At 37.2% G+C, this 15,836-nt stretch overlaps 1 protein-coding gene across 4 annotated transcripts in view; it reads left to right on the top strand.

The window, feature by feature from the left end:
* The window catches only part of CDK19 (cyclin dependent kinase 19), an 87,801-nt gene that overhangs the window by 24,259 nt on the left and 47,706 nt on the right, over positions 1-15,836 (top strand). For all 4 annotated transcript variants that reach the window (XM_032215153.1, XM_032215152.1, XM_032215151.1 and 1 more), the window contains one exon: positions 12,828-12,938. In XM_032215153.1, the coding sequence (XP_032071044.1) occupies positions 12,828-12,938 (111 nt within the window). The remainder of the gene's footprint in view (positions 1-12,827; positions 12,939-15,836) is intronic.

Raw genomic sequence — 15,836 nt, 5'->3', positions numbered from 1 at the left:
CCTGGAACAGCCGATCGGCGGTATTCCGGGAGTCCGATACAATCACCAATTAGCTGCTCGTGCTAAATCAGACTGTGCTGAAGCTGACCAGGCTGTTTGCTGTTTGCTGTAAGGAGGCAAATTGTTAGGAGGCAGAGGCAGATTTTTTTTCTTGTTTTCCTCCCCAAAAGCTAGATGCATCTTATGGTCTGGAGCGTCTTATAGTGCAAAAAAATATGGTATGTTATACATGTATATAACTTTCTGATAAAGCATTTGGTTAGTCTGTTGCATGAATCTAACAAATAGAATAGACACTGAATCTTTAATGCAATTAAAGAATAATAATGCATCAGCATTTGTGGACCTGATTTCATTTCAGCAAAATCTCACTCTGTCGGAATTAACAAGTGATGTGTTAACCAGTCCTAAGATTTTTTTTTTAAAAAACCTAAAATGGTATACAAATAACTTTTTCTAGGGTTTATAGAATTGTGGGGATAGTTGGATTAGCTCTCCTCCATCTAAAGTTCTCCATATGGGTTAGGAGTTATAGTCTGGAAGGTATCATTGAAAAAGCCATTACTGTACACAGCAAAACTATAGATTGCTGTTTCTTGACTGTTTGATTAGGAAATATGGACTTCATGAGATATCTGTTTAAGAAATAGAGAATATTATATTATATAATTATGCTACATCATATCAGCATGGTTGTCTATCTTATCCAATCAAACAATTATATATGGCTGTCCATTCACCAAGTGATGCTGGCGGCTGACAATTTAAAACATCAAAAAAACTATATCCAAAATAAAAAAGTGGCAAAGAAATGAATATAGCACTGGAAACAATCATTCACATAACCCAACTAACATGAATTGATGACTCATTTTACAGCCTCAATGCTTGAGGAAAGAGGCAAATCTTCAGAGCCTTTATAAAGACCAGCAGAGTTGGGACCATCTAAATCTCAAGGGGAATCCTATTTTATAGGGTGATATGTGGCAACACCGAAGTAGAATATATACATAACTACGCATGCTGCTATCTGCTGAACCATCTGTAGCTTCTGACCTTCAACCACACTCCTATGTATAGTCCTATGTAATATTTGTATATTACAAATGCAGGAGTGACTTTGAGCAGGGACTCCTGATTCAGAATCAGGCACAGAAGATTTATGCAAAGGCTCTCCTAGCCCAGGTAAGAGCCATAAACACAAGAGGACCCACAAATTGCAAACTATTTCCAGCCGGGTAGTCCAATCCTACTCAGAACTAAACATGAAAGATCTCCAGCTTCAGGTAATCTCAGTATCCACAGGCACTCTGTCTTGCTAAGATTGTGCTTCAGTCTATTTCCATTCAGAATCCCACAATTGAGTATATATAACTAGGTGTCTTCGGCATGTTGCCATTGGATGACCTGTGACTTCATATAAATAATAAATAGAGAGAAGAGCATTGAGTCCTACAGCACGTTTCCAAGTAAAACCTTAAAACCAGACCTCCCCGCCCCATAACCAATACTGACTATAACCAATCCTAAAGGAAATGTGAGAATACTATGCCTGCCATTCCCAGCCTTCTGAGTCAGTTCAGAAGAATACCAGGATTGATTCTTTAGAAAGCTATCAAGAGATAAGAAAGGTCCAGGATGGACAGACCGTACCCCTCTCATCCCATTTCGGTCATAATCATAAAGAATAAAGTTATCAACAATGAATGTGTACTGAGTATTCTACTGAGGCCTGAAACTTGATGATAACTCACATAATCCATTTCCTTCAAGGCCCTCTGAAGCTACAGCTTGAGTACAAAGAAACAAAAGAAGGAGATTGGCAACGGAACAAAATTTGGGATGCTCCATTACTAGCTCTACCATGGCATCTAGTAGCTGGTATAGCAGCATTCTTTAATCAGTTTCCTAGAGGCCAGCTTCACAAACTGGGTTCACATCCAGCTACTTTTAGAGTAGCCCCTCTGAAACAATAGCCACTTTACCATCACTACTTTAAGATTCTAGTTGGTGCCACATTTGATACAAAGGTGGGCACATCTCCAAAAGGCTACATATCCCTCAGTGCTATCTGTGTTCTGATTATACTTGCCAGGTGAGTCCTCTCATCTTTGATCTTGAATGCGAAGAGACTTATTACAGGCTAACTTACAGAGCACCCGATTAGCATTGTGATTTAAGAGGTTGGCTTAGAAATCAAAAATTGTAAATTCTAGGCCTCCCTTGATGTGAAAGCTAACTGGGTAACTTTGGACTAGTCACTCTCAGTTCAAAACATCTCACAGGATTGTTGATGTGAGGAAAATAGGAGGCACAAGAATTACAGTTACAAGAAGAAGTATGTGAACCCCTTGGGATTACATGGAGTTTTGCATGAATTGGTCATAAAATGTGCTCTGAACTTCATCTAAGTCACAACAATAGACAAACACAGTCTGCTGAAAATAATACTACACAAACATTAGGTGTTGCCATGGTTTAATTGCATATAACATGTAAACATTCACAGTGCAGGGAGGAAAAAGTATGTGAGCCCCTAGCCTAATGACGTCTCCAAGAACTAATTGGAGCCAGGAGTGAGCCAACCTTGACTCCAATCAGTGTGATGATATTGGATGTGTTGCTGACAGCTGTTCTGCCCTTTAAAAACACACATCTGTTGTGGGTTTACTGGTTTCAAGAAGCACTGTCTGATGTGAACCATGCCTCGCAGAAAAGAGCTCTCAGAAGACCTACAATCAAGAATTGTTGACTTGCATGAAGCTGGAAAGGGTTACAAAAGTATCTCCAAAAGCCTTGATGTTCATGTGTCCACGGTAAGACAGACTGTCTACAAATGGAGAAAGTTTAGCACTCTTGCTACTCTCCCTAGGTGTGGTCGTCCTGTAAAAATGACTGCAAGAGCACAATGCAGAGTGCTTCATGAGGTAAAGAAGAATCCTAGAGTGTCAGCTAAAGACCTATAGAAATCTCTGGCACATGCTAACATTTTTGTTGACACATCTACAATAAGGAAAACATTAAACAAGAATGGAGTACATGGGAGGACACCACGGAGGAAGCCATTGCTGTCTCCCAAAAGATATTGCAGCACGTTTGAAGTTTGCAAAAGAGCACCTGGATGTTCCACAGCACTACTGGCAAATATACTGTGGACAGATGAAACCAAAATTGAGTTGTTTGGGAAAAACACACAATACTATATGTGGAGAAAAAAAGGTACAGCACACCAACATCAAAACCTTATCCCCACTGTAAAACATAGCAGAGGAAGCATCATGGTTTGGGGCTGCTTTGCTGCCTCAGGGCCTGGACAGATTGTTGCCATTGATGGGAAAATGAATTCCAGAGTTTATCAAGACATTTTGCGGGAAAACGTACGACCATCTGTCTGCCAACTGCAGGGGATGGGTGATGCAACAGGACAATGACCCAAAGCATACAAGTAAGTCAACACAAAAATGGCTTCAACAGCACAGAATACGCCCTCTGGAGTGGCCCAGTCAGAGTCCTCACCTCAACCCGATTGAAATGCTGTGGTATGACCTTAAGAGAGCGATTCACACCAGACATCCCAAGAATATTGCTACACTGAAACAGTTTTGTGAAGAGGAGTGGTCCACAATTACTCCAGATCGTTGTGCAGGTCTGATCTGCAACTACAAGAAACGTTTGGTTGAGTTTATTGCTGTGAAAGGAGGGTCAACCAGTTATTAAGTCCAAGGGTTCACATACTTTTTCCTCCCTGCACTGTGAATGTTTACATGTTATGTGCAATTAAACCATGGCAACATCTAATGTTTGTGTAGTATTATTTTCAGCAAACTGTGTTTTTCTATTGTTGTGACTTAGATGAAGTTCAGAGCACATTTTATGACCAATTCATTCAAAACTCCACATAATCCCAAGGGGTTCACATACTTTTTCTTGCAACTGTAGGTATGTTACCACTTTCAGTTGACCAAATACATATTTTGAAAAGTTGTCATAAAAATAAACAATAAGAACAAGGTAGTGTTAAGCACAATTAGCAACAGCTGGAAGCCAGGATCACCAACAATCTTACAGTCTCTGGGGGTCACTTGAGGAAGCTGGAGGATGGAATTAGTAGTAAACACCAAACTTATCTTCCCCATTAGTGGCCTGCTGCTATCTCCTATCATATTTTCTTTTGCCTACCAACATCAAAATATTCCTCTCTGTCCGTCCGTCCATCTCCCCATTAGACCAAATTCCCTTCTTGCTTTTTCCTCCAAGACCCTAGGCCGCATCCAGAATCATGATACTATACCCTAACCAACCAGCAATCACTACATATTCTCAAGTTTTAAGTTTCCAATCTGCTACCTTTAGTAACGTATTTCTTTTCCAATATTGTGCTAAAGCTATCTTTGCTGCCTTAAACATGTATCTTAGTCGACTGTGATATTTTTGATGGAATATTTTAGAATTATGCCTGGTAAAAAGAATTGTGGTTCAATTTCAAAATTTATTTTTAAATTTCTCTGAATTTTGCTATGTATTTTTTTCTTGTAATTTTTCAGTTCTTCCCATTGTTGTGTGGCAACTATTTCTTTAAAGTTGTGCATCCATCTTGTCATGCAACCTTTATTATTTCTATCTCCATGTCATATCTGAGAGAGTTTATATATGTGTCCTACTAGGTGGTCTTATTTGTTTATGACCATCCTTTCATTTTTCTTAAAAGCCCTCTCTCATTTTTAAGGTCATATTTTATTCTTCCAGCAATTTGTAAGTACGTAAACCATGACATCTACTATCATTTTCCAAGTAGTTCTTCATATGTGTTTAGTCTGTTCATGGAGTTTAAATAGACACATCTGCATATGTATTTGAACTTTTACTTATACCTATCTCTGACATGAAAAGCATTTTAAAAGAGAATAACAATGAGATTATTGGATGTAATATTTTTCTTGTAATGTTCCATACGTTTATCAAACTTTGTGTTATAATGTTTTATGCATGGTTTGAGATAGGTAATTTTAAAAGTTCCTTAAATATGGCAGAAATAGTTTTCAAAAACAGAAAATGTCAAAATAGCAGATTATAGAACAGGGTTTTATCAGATTTTCAGTCAGTAGCATAGATCATGTGCAAACACATGACTATCACGATGTTAGTTTCTGATCTGGATAACTTTAATTTCCATATTAAAACTTTATTGTCAATTCATCCTATACAAATAAGTTTTTCTTATATAGTGAACATTATAAAAAATGAACTTTATACCAGATAGTATTTCCAGTGCCCATATTATGGATTACAAAGATGTTAATATAAGGTTGGTTAAGTGAAGATAATATTGTGGCAATATATCCCCACACACAGTTCTCATGTGCTAAAGACTATGTGTTGAATTTCCTGAACATGTTTTTCTAGCACACAGTTCTTGTTGACCCTGGGTTCCTTTTTAATTACCATGGTAGCATAGTGGAAAGTTTTCTCCAGGGTGTTATTCTCTGTTGTCATTTGAGCCTTCCAGATTTTGTTGCCACCTTTTTTTTATTCTGCTGTATACGAGGTTTTCTGTTTTTTCTTCCATGTTCTTGGAAACACTTGATTAAAATGTTCCATCTGGCAGTACTCAGTACTTGGTCCTCAAAATCTGTTCTTGACCCACCCTGTCATTGCATTAGCCACAGACATTACATTGCTTAGCATGCTTTGATGTGTATTCTAGAGTATAGTGACCAGATGTCCCGCTTTTGGCGGGACAGTCCCGATTTTGAACAATTTGTCCCGCAGTGTTTTTAAAAAGTCCTGATTTTTTGAAAAAAAAAGCTAGGGAATGGCGGGAGACACCAGAGCTCCGTCTCTGCACATGCACGCACCCCTTCCCCGGCCTCAATCTGGGAGAGCCACCAGAGTTCCCCAGACTGTCCCTTTCGCTGGCTTCTCCAAAGCTCCACAGCCCCCAAGCGCGACAGGTCGGCTACTGCTTTTGCTGACCCGGAACCATTTCTGCCTCAGGGATGGAAGCCGCTTTCCTGATTAAAACTGGGTTTCAGGAGTTCCCCATAAGACGTTGTTAGACCAGAGAGTAACCCTGGCGGGCTGGGATGATCCAAATAAGGCTGCGAAGACTTCCCAAATCTTTTTTTAAGAGTAACGCTGTCACAGACTGGGCTGTTTGGTCCTTCCCCGACCTGCTCTGACGCCTTTGTCAGAATCCGGAAGCGGGCTTGTTCCTTCTTTTAGGAGAAACAATGGAATCGGTGGGGATGATTTCAGGGTAAATATGCTGGCGATTACTATAACCTGGGCTGTGGGAGAGGATGTTTCTGGACATCTTAGGCATTGTCCCCCCCACCCCACTCGCCGAATTGTTCCGCGTCCTGAAAACTTATCTTTTGGCTCTTTCCTTCCCCTTTGACTCCCATGCGCAATTGCAAACCAGCCCCACGCCTCCTTCCGTTGCTTCTCCACGGGAGGGAGCGAGAGAGAGAGAGAGAGAGAGAGAGAGAGTCCTTTTCTGCCCGGGGTTCCGCTTCGAAGGCTCTGTGGAAGCGTAGACGGCACTTCTGAGCACGTGCAAAGTGCTATCCCTCCCCTTTCTCTTCCTTTTCCTCTTGGGGATTCCCACGGCCAGGTGGATTAAGACTGGTTCTTTCCCATCTGACCGGGGCCAGGGGTGAATGAAGGGAAGGGAAGCTCTCGGGCGAACGAACAACGGCCTGGCCTCGTTCAGCGCCTTGCTTGCGTTCAGGGGATGTTCCGCTCTTAGGGAGAAGCCCAGGGCCAGGGAGTGTGCGGAAAGCCAATTTCTGGGAGTCGCCTTTGTTCTTGGGTCTCAGGTCGTCACCGTCGGCCTGGCGAGAGAAGGGAGAAAAGGGAAGGAAGCTTTTAAATGAGTTGTCCTTTTATCAGCGTTTGCTTTCCCAGTCCAAGCGGGGTGGCTTTGGGATGCGAGCCAAGCTGGCACCGCGCGGGGAACCGCGCCGTGATGCAGCTGAGCTTCCCACAAAGGGAGGAGCGGCCGGTGTAGATAATGGAGAAATACTTTGTCTTTAATCTACGTGGAGTCTCTTATGACCATAGACCAAATTTTTAATCAAGAATCCCCCCCCCCCCGGTCAATGGTGTCCCGCTTTACCAATGTTAAAATCTGGTCACCTTATTCTAGAGGCACAGTACCTTCAGTATCAAATGATACAGATTAGCCTGCATTCCTACTTCTACAAGAAATTCTGGATATTGAACTTGTTAGATGACATGCTGACAGGAATTTCATTTTTCTCTTCTGCTTTCATAACAGTGGTAACCTAATACAGTACCTGAAAATTGGTTTAGCTCCACTGTGCTTAATATCATTCATGGAGTTTCCAAACCCATGGAATTTGTCCATGGAAATGTCCCATTAAGAAGCTTGAATTATTATCAGTAGTCAGGGCTGTTTGAATGCTTGAGAATGGATCACATCTGGGTGGACCAGTTTATATTGATGAGCTATACAGAATTGTATAAAAATTCACCCATTTTGGTGAATCGTAGGTACTTGTGGAAGGAATAGGGAGCCTTGAAAAACAAAAGGAAATGCTAGCATGAGATAAGAAGAGCTTGAGCCAGATCAAGAAGCTAACTTGAGCAAGCTTCTCAGAAGATCCTTCCTAGTTCGTACAGCAATAAAGTGGCGGTGGAATAACACTGTCAGATATGTAAGATTCTGTTACTATAACTGCTACAATAAAAGTAGTCATGACCGGTATGGATTTATGGTCTAGCTTGTAGGGCTGCCAATACTATAATGAAGAATTAGCTATGTGCCGATTATTATGATTGTTAAAGTGCTTTTTGAATTCAATTACCTGCTTCCTGTTCTAAGTTTGGTATCATGTAGTGATTGGTTTGTACACTGTTGTGATTATTCTGGGAACTAAAGGGTGACTGGGTGCTCTCTCTTAGGACACGTATAGAATGGATTGATGTCCCATCAAGCTTCCCAGACTCTGGAAGGTTCCAGGTAATTTCTGCATAAGCAAGATATCATTTATGTGAATTCATTGTCACTTGAGAACTCACAGTTACTGGTTCTAAGAGAGAGGCTTCTTTTACATCTTATTAATTTTTGAATTCTAAGTATAATAAACAAGTAGTTTGGAGACTAAGTAAAGAGACTCTTTCATTTGTATCAATATAATGAAGATGGAATCCTAAAATAGTTTTTGTACATGTGTGCATGTGTATATTGAGGTTACTGTTGATTTCTGATGATTGCATAGACTAGTCAGTGCAGTTTTCTTGGCAAGATTTCAGAAGTGGTTTGCCATTGTTTTCTTCCTAAGAAAGTGACTGACCCAATATTACCCAGCTGGCTTCATGCCTAAGACAGGACCAGAATTCTTAGTTTCCTGGTTTTTATGGTGTTATCTTAAATACTACACCATTATGACTGACTCTTCTGTTTTAATGTTCTTCAAATATTTAAATAGTTGGTTATTTTAACTTTTAGTGAGAATTGTAACATATGCTGAGGCTGCTGGAAGATTTTTATTAGATTCCCTGACCTGAATTCTGAAAGATAAGAAAGTAAGTAAACAATTTCTGTTTCAGACAAAATAAAATGAAAACATAATATCAAGATGTCATCAAGATGATCAGGGAGTCTTGAGTTTTACAAATACTATAACATTTTTTTCCATATTCAAGGAAATGCATTATATTGTCTGAAATAATTGTCAAATACCTCAAATCAAAATTGCCTGAGTATTTCACCAATTTGGGATTTTGAAATGGGCCTTATATCCTAATAGAAGCACAGTATAACACAGCATGATTTCTGGATTCAGTGAGACCTTCTCCACTAGTGGATAATCTTTGGTCATAAAGAATTTATGGATAAAGAATTAAAAACTAAAGTTAGTGCTCCTTGGTGTTTCGGAATGGTTGGTTATTTTATTTTGTCAAACGGGGGCAAGTCCCCCTGAAATGCCTTCCTAGATAGGGCATATTCTGTGGTAGTTCCATATCAGGTAAAATAACTCATCTCTTGTTGAGAAAGCATAACTTCTGGCCATTAACTTTTGTAGAGTAGAGTTTCAATTGGTGTAGAAAAATGTATGAATGTGAAATGTTGCTTATAATTCTTACTCCCTTAAATTTTCACACAAGTTCACTATTATTTTACCTAGTATGTGCATTCAAATACATTGATTTAATTTAGCAGCAAGTAAATGTTGATTTTATTTATTTATTACCATAAATGTTTACATTGCCCATCTCCACTACAACTGTTAATCTAGGAATATGTGATGTATTTAATCTTTGGACTAGAAATGTATCAGTTGGGGATAGGATATATAACTGCCATCCATCTATCAGTAGAAGTTGTTAGAAACTTATTTCTAATCTTTCTGAGACGCCATAGAATAAAAGACACAATGCTAATTGTTTCGTTTCCTTTATTTTAGGCATAGTATAATCCTTTTAAAAAATCACTTGCAATGCTTTTGTTTAAGAAGAATGCTGTTTAGCAGTGCCAGAACGTTTTCCGAAGTGAAATTTTTTATAGAACAATTGCTTTTCAAAATGCTTATTACCAAATGAGGGTGTTACGTGACATGAGCAATTGTGGCCAAAGGAGACTTCTCTCAAAAACAATACACAAAAAACAAGAACCAATTTATTATTACCGGTATATAATCCATGAGTTTCAAATCCTAAATATTGTTTGCTCTTCTTGGCAGTGGATAGCTATTCTTAATTGGTAGGACAATTTGTCTTATTAATTCTGATACTCATTGAGATTTGATTTGAGCTAGATATGCAACTGCATAACTTAGCATCCTTAGCATCCAAGTTTTTTTTTTAAAGGATGGCGGTAATTAATGGTTTTACAAAATAGTCTTGTACCTCCAATAATCTCAAAAACAAAGCTGTAAAAAAGCATATGATTTTGGGATGAATCGTTTCTCTCTTAGAAACCTACAAATTAGACACCTATAAGTTAGGTTTTTAGAAGCTGTATCCATTACTAGGTGCATTTAACTACATTTTTACAAATCTTATAAGCTATGTATTGTATTTCTATCTTCCAAGGGAGTAAGTTAGCAAAGTTGCTTCCCAGATTATCCCTCTCCAAGTTTTGCTGCTGTTAAAATTTTGCAAAACCATTCTCCTTCTCTGTGTCATTAAATTGACTTGGCAGGTAGCACAGGCCTTTCCTCCCCAGACACTGTAATATCATCTAGATTTTGCTTCTAAGAGTTGCTTAGGTGAAATGGGTGGAGACTGGCTTGCAGCAGTTCATTTTCTTTTGCACTATGTTTTGTGACTTGGCAAGTAGCATAGTAAAATAGAAGCCAACAAGAGATTCCCACAAGCAGATGTTGTAGAGGAAGCGTTACTGGGTTTAAACAAGGCCATAAAGTAAAAGTAATAGGTGATCAATATACTAACCTACTTAATATGCAGACATTTCTGTATTTTAATTTTGTAGGTAATGAAATAAATAAAATAATTGTTATAATATATTCAATATGTTCAAAGAGGATCTATCTTAATCTTTGTTTTTTTACTCCTTTTTAATACCCCAGCAAAATCAATGATCTAAAAAGCAAATTGTATTGACAGTTTCTCTGATTTAAAAATAGCTTCTGCCTATTAATCAACTACAAATTTATGTCAAATAGATAAAACTCTGAGCTTTGTAATACTTCTATGACAAAGATTTATTCTCTCTCTGTCTGTTGTTTTATCTTATATGAGAATATGTTGCTTCACTGCTGTATTTTTTTGTTATTGCAAATTATTCATGAACTTTCAGAGCAATATATTTAAATTTCTATTATGTGTAGATTCTGTTACAAAGATACTTTCAAAGATTTACATCCAAAGATTATGGAAATACTCATAATGGCATACCCAATGTATAAGATATTAATTTTGCAGTTTGTTTAGCATTTGATAATTTTAGAAGATTCATGTATTGAAGTGATTCAAAATCCTTTTAGTGCATCAATGAAAAGGATAGTTTTTCACCAAGGGTTGCATTTCAAAATGTTGAATCCAATTACATGTTTTAAATAGTAACTGAGTAAAAGAAACAGCAAATTATTGTGAAATGACTAGTTAAAGAGTAACCTTTTTGAAGTTCATGCTTGACTTCTTGTGAAGTACAGAATACAATGTATTGTAAGACTAATTTTCATTATTTTAATGACATATATACTTTATCAAATGTTTATAATACTGTGTTCTTAATAGTCAGTGGAGCAAAAAACAGGCTGCTTATTTAATTTGTTCATTTGGCATTCCAAATATGTAAAGCTTGGTTATAGTGATATAGTCTGAAACCTGAAACAAACATTATGGAGACAGTTTTACATTTCATGTTGAAATATTACTTCAATTTTCATGCTCATTTCTACTGAAAGGAAGAAAATACAAAATATAAACCAGCACAGGATATTTCTTGAATAATACAATATCTGAATGATTTATGAAAGTTGTACATATAAAAAAATCTTTCACATTTCAGTTAAGAAACCTAGATTGACTCACTAATAAAATTATATATAGATAGTCCTCGACCTTCATTTGTTTAGCGACTGTTTCAGATGACAATGGCACTAAAAAAGTAACTTATGACCAGTTTCCATGCTTCTAAGCATTGTAACATCCCCAGGGTCATGTGATCAAAATTTGCACACTTGACAACTGGCATATATTTAGTTTAGTTGCACTATCATGGGATAATGTGATTGCCATTTGTAATTTTCCTAGCTGACTTCTGACAAGCAAACTCAATGGGAGAAGTCAGATTCACTTAAAATTGCAGTGATTCACTTAACAACTGTAATTTTGGTTTATAATCCCTCCCTATATACATTTTATTCCCTCCCCAATCAAATCTCAAGGCTTGGGGAAAGGATCACAGCAGGAATAATATGTTGCCTATCTCACAATTTATCCCAGGGGGTGTCAAACTCATGTCATCACGTGACGTATCACAACTGCCCCCCCTTTGCTAAAATGGCTGTGGGCATGGCAAGCATGTGACACATCCAGCCCATGGGCTGTGAGTTTGACACCACTGATTTAGGCTATAACCACTTTCTCATGCTTCTATCCATAGAATACAAAGAGACCACCTCATATAACTCAGTCTGAACTGGGAGCTATTGAAAAGTCTATCCTATCTCTTGCCCTAGCCACTTGAATCTCATCATAACTTTGGATAGAGCGTAGCTTGTTGCCCCAAGTAATATAGTTTTGATACAACATGTTTTAAGTATTAGATACATGTAAATGTTAAAGCAGTACAATTTTCATAACTATTTTATATCAACTTGTGTGAAAACGAACAAGTGATGAGTAAGAGAGTTTTTATAATCCTACACTACTGAACATACATTTAGAAAGGAAATAAGAATGGGAGAATAGAGCAACAAAGATTCCATATTTCTCTTATTCACATAGATAATAGAGGTAAATTTTGATGGATCTCGGTATGTTGTTCTGTTTAATTAGATATTAAAACAGTTTTTCCATAGAAGACTTTTGATAAACCAAGGACCCTAATTTTTCTTATATCAATGGGAGCATTTCCTGAATAAAATTGGTCTGGATGTTTCTTGCACAGGGAGCAAAACTTGCATCGAAGTAAGCAATTGACTTTTTAAAAAATATTGTTTTCTATTAAATGGAAAAACAAGCTTTTTACTTTCCCCCTTTTGTGCACAGATTATTCCAGAGTTATTGGAATGAAAAAGAATGATTTTATGGACATCTCTTTCACTAATTAAAGTGTTTTGTTTATTGGTACTGTATAGAAAGATTTATGTTATTTGTTTCTTTACTTGCAGCTTTTGAGAGAACTGAAGCACCCTAATGTGATTGCATTACAGAAGGTTTTCCTTTCTCATAGTGATAGAAAGGTGTGGCTGCTGTTTGATTATGCTGAACATGATTTGTGGGTAAGTTCTGAAGTTTCTTTTTTTTCTTTTTACTATAATGATGTTATGTTTTAAAAGAAGTAACTGCAGTCCGAATGGATTTGAAACCTTTGCACAATCTAAGGTGGTATCTTAACCTATGTAGCTACACAAAGCATGTTAGGAAAGAAGAACCATGATGAAATCCATGTATCTGTATGGAAAAGTTTCATTATAAGATATGATCAGGTAGTCTTTGAAGATGCAGAATGTTTTCAGGATTTTTTAAAAAATAACATAAACTGAAAAACTCCCTGCTAGCCTTTCCTGAGAAGTTGAGATTGCTCTGCATTTATTTAAGTAATTAAAATCTTTAGAGACTTAATTGTGTGTTCTGTGTATGATGTGATTTAGAGTTCATATTCTGAAAGCCTTACACTATCTTAAAACATGATTGGCTACAAAAAACAAGGAGAAACAGGCAGAGGCATTTTGGAGAAGGCCCTAACGCCGTTTTGAGAAATATAACAATTCAGAAATTATAGCAGTGTGGCACAAGAACTGTTCTCAATGTCATTTTCCCACAGGATTTAAGAGTGAAAAAAGCTTAAGTGTTTTCTGTTCTCCCTGCCAAAGATCAATGTCATTTTTTCTAAAAATATATTTTGGAAATTATAACTCAGTTGTTAAGAGTTGTGGGCCAATTCTATCATTATATCATTGAGCTTGTAGGTTTCCACAGTTATAAAATAGAGCTACTTAATGAAAGGTAATATTGTATATGCTCAGAGACTAGAACATTGTAAGGATCTGTGCATGTCTAGAACAGGACTAGAAAGTTTTCTTTTGTCTGATGGGGGAGAAATACACACATACATTCAGATTTTAAGTACAGCAATATCAGGAATTTATTTTACCGATCAGAACTAAATGAAGCTCACAGATCTTTCATAAAGAAATATACATTTAGTAATTCCTCCTCTAATTTTCTTCATTTGAACTGGTGTACACATTCAAGACTCCAACAAGTATATCCTTTAGGTCCCTTGTAAAATTTGAACTTTTGGTGCTAGCCTTTCCCAGGCACCATCTTTTCCCAACCACTGACATTTCTTTTCCAGTGGATTGTTTGTAGTGGACTTGTAAACTATGTCAGGACTTTTTGCCACAGAAAGTGATATTGGGACCTTTTAGATAGCAATTATAAATAATTAATTTTTCCTTCTATTTAAAAGATTCCCTGTATTTTTCCTCAGAGGAGCAAATTTCCAGCTGAGGGAGGAACTGACATTGTCTCTCACTCCAGTACCTCTGATCGACAATCCAGTTTGAGAAGCCCAGTGGCTGCTTTTATGAAGAAACCAAAATGTTAGGCAGATTTCCCATTTATCTTCTTCCAGTTTGGTCTCAGAAAGTGCTTTAGAAGTAAAGGTTTTGAAAGCTCTGCACTACATGCTGGCAGCTGCAGTATAACTTAAAGATGGGCTTGAAGATCAATATAAGAACGAACTCATTAAGATCTCGACTGTAAGCTAGGATTTTATATGTGCAATTAGTGTAATGTTTATGAAGTATTACATTTAATATGAAATGAAATATTTGCCTTTTGCAGCATGTTGTGATGGGTTTCATAGGGAAATATTCCTCTTCTCTTTTTGCCGAATCAGTTCAAGCTATACTTAATGAATATGAAATTAACATGAAAGTTAGATTTGCTAGAGACAAATTACTGTATTGCTTAAATGGTATGATGAAAATTCATTATGAAACCCATGAGTAATAGTTTACTGTCAAGAAAATTACATGTATAAACTGTTCCAACCAAAGAGAAACTTGGATCACAATAATATAAAGTCATGAGATTTCATGCTATTGCATGCGCCATATAATTTAATTGGAGAGTCTTGTTCTTGTAGTTTTACTAACTTGCACCCATTCTGGAAGCTTTCTCCATCAAAGTTAATTACACCAAAGTAAATGTACACTTCATAGCTCAAAAGTGCCATAGTCTCATTATGAACAGCTTCATTTGATGTGCACAAAACTTTATCTCTGTGTTTCAGTTGTTTGCTTTTAAAAGCAACTGCACAAGGATGTATTGCTGCTATAATAGGAAGCATGTTTAATAACCTAGTTTGCAGTTCTTGCCACCTGAATACTGCATGCTTTGTTTGAAAAAGAGCCATCTAACAATAGTTTTGAAGGGGTACTCTTTCTTGTTGATTGTCTGTTGTAAAGTCATAATGCAAAGTGTACATTCTTCCTAATATTCTCCCTAGCTTCCAGTGTCCCGATACATGCAATACGTCATTATCACAAATTCCTAGGCTATATCATTTCATATAAATGCTACCAGTATTTGCATGTGTTTGTACTGTGAATGTTCTTTTTTCCCGTTCACTTTCTAGTGTTCTTGAAATAAAGCATGCAACTCAGTAAAAGTTATATATATATTTTCCCCTCCAATTGTTAAATTAATGGCCACTTCACATTTACCTGCATTGTTCAGGGAGCCACTTCCTGCATAGTATGTTCCCATGCAATTTTTATTGTTATATGGCACAAACCAGATGAACAGGACATATGCTGTTCCCACTCAAATGTTTTTCTCCCACTTGGCTGAGAAGTATTCACATGATTGACCTTGCCTATTTGATTCTTGGAATGTTCTATATTAAGTGCTCTCATTCAATGGAGTAAATATAAATTGGTCATTTCCACAACCTTTCACTTTCTCTAGTGCAACTTTTCTTATTGTTTTGTTTTTGCACAGGAACAATTAATCATCTCTTGAAACCTAGAAGTCAGCAACATTATTACCCTCCAAACAGATTTCTCTCTCTCTCTCTTTCTTTCTCCCTCTCTCTCTCTCTCTCCCTCCCCCCCCTTTCAATAAAGCGTAGAAAGCAGTCGTACTGGTTTAACATTGAATAATCATGC

This window comes from Thamnophis elegans, chromosome 4 (assembly GCF_009769535.1).
Source record: "Thamnophis elegans isolate rThaEle1 chromosome 4, rThaEle1.pri, whole genome shotgun sequence".
NCBI classification, from domain to species: Eukaryota; Metazoa; Chordata; class Lepidosauria; order Squamata; family Colubridae; genus Thamnophis; species Thamnophis elegans.
Note: the sequence above shows the minus strand (reverse complement) of the source record. Positions and strands in the feature narration are given on the sequence as shown.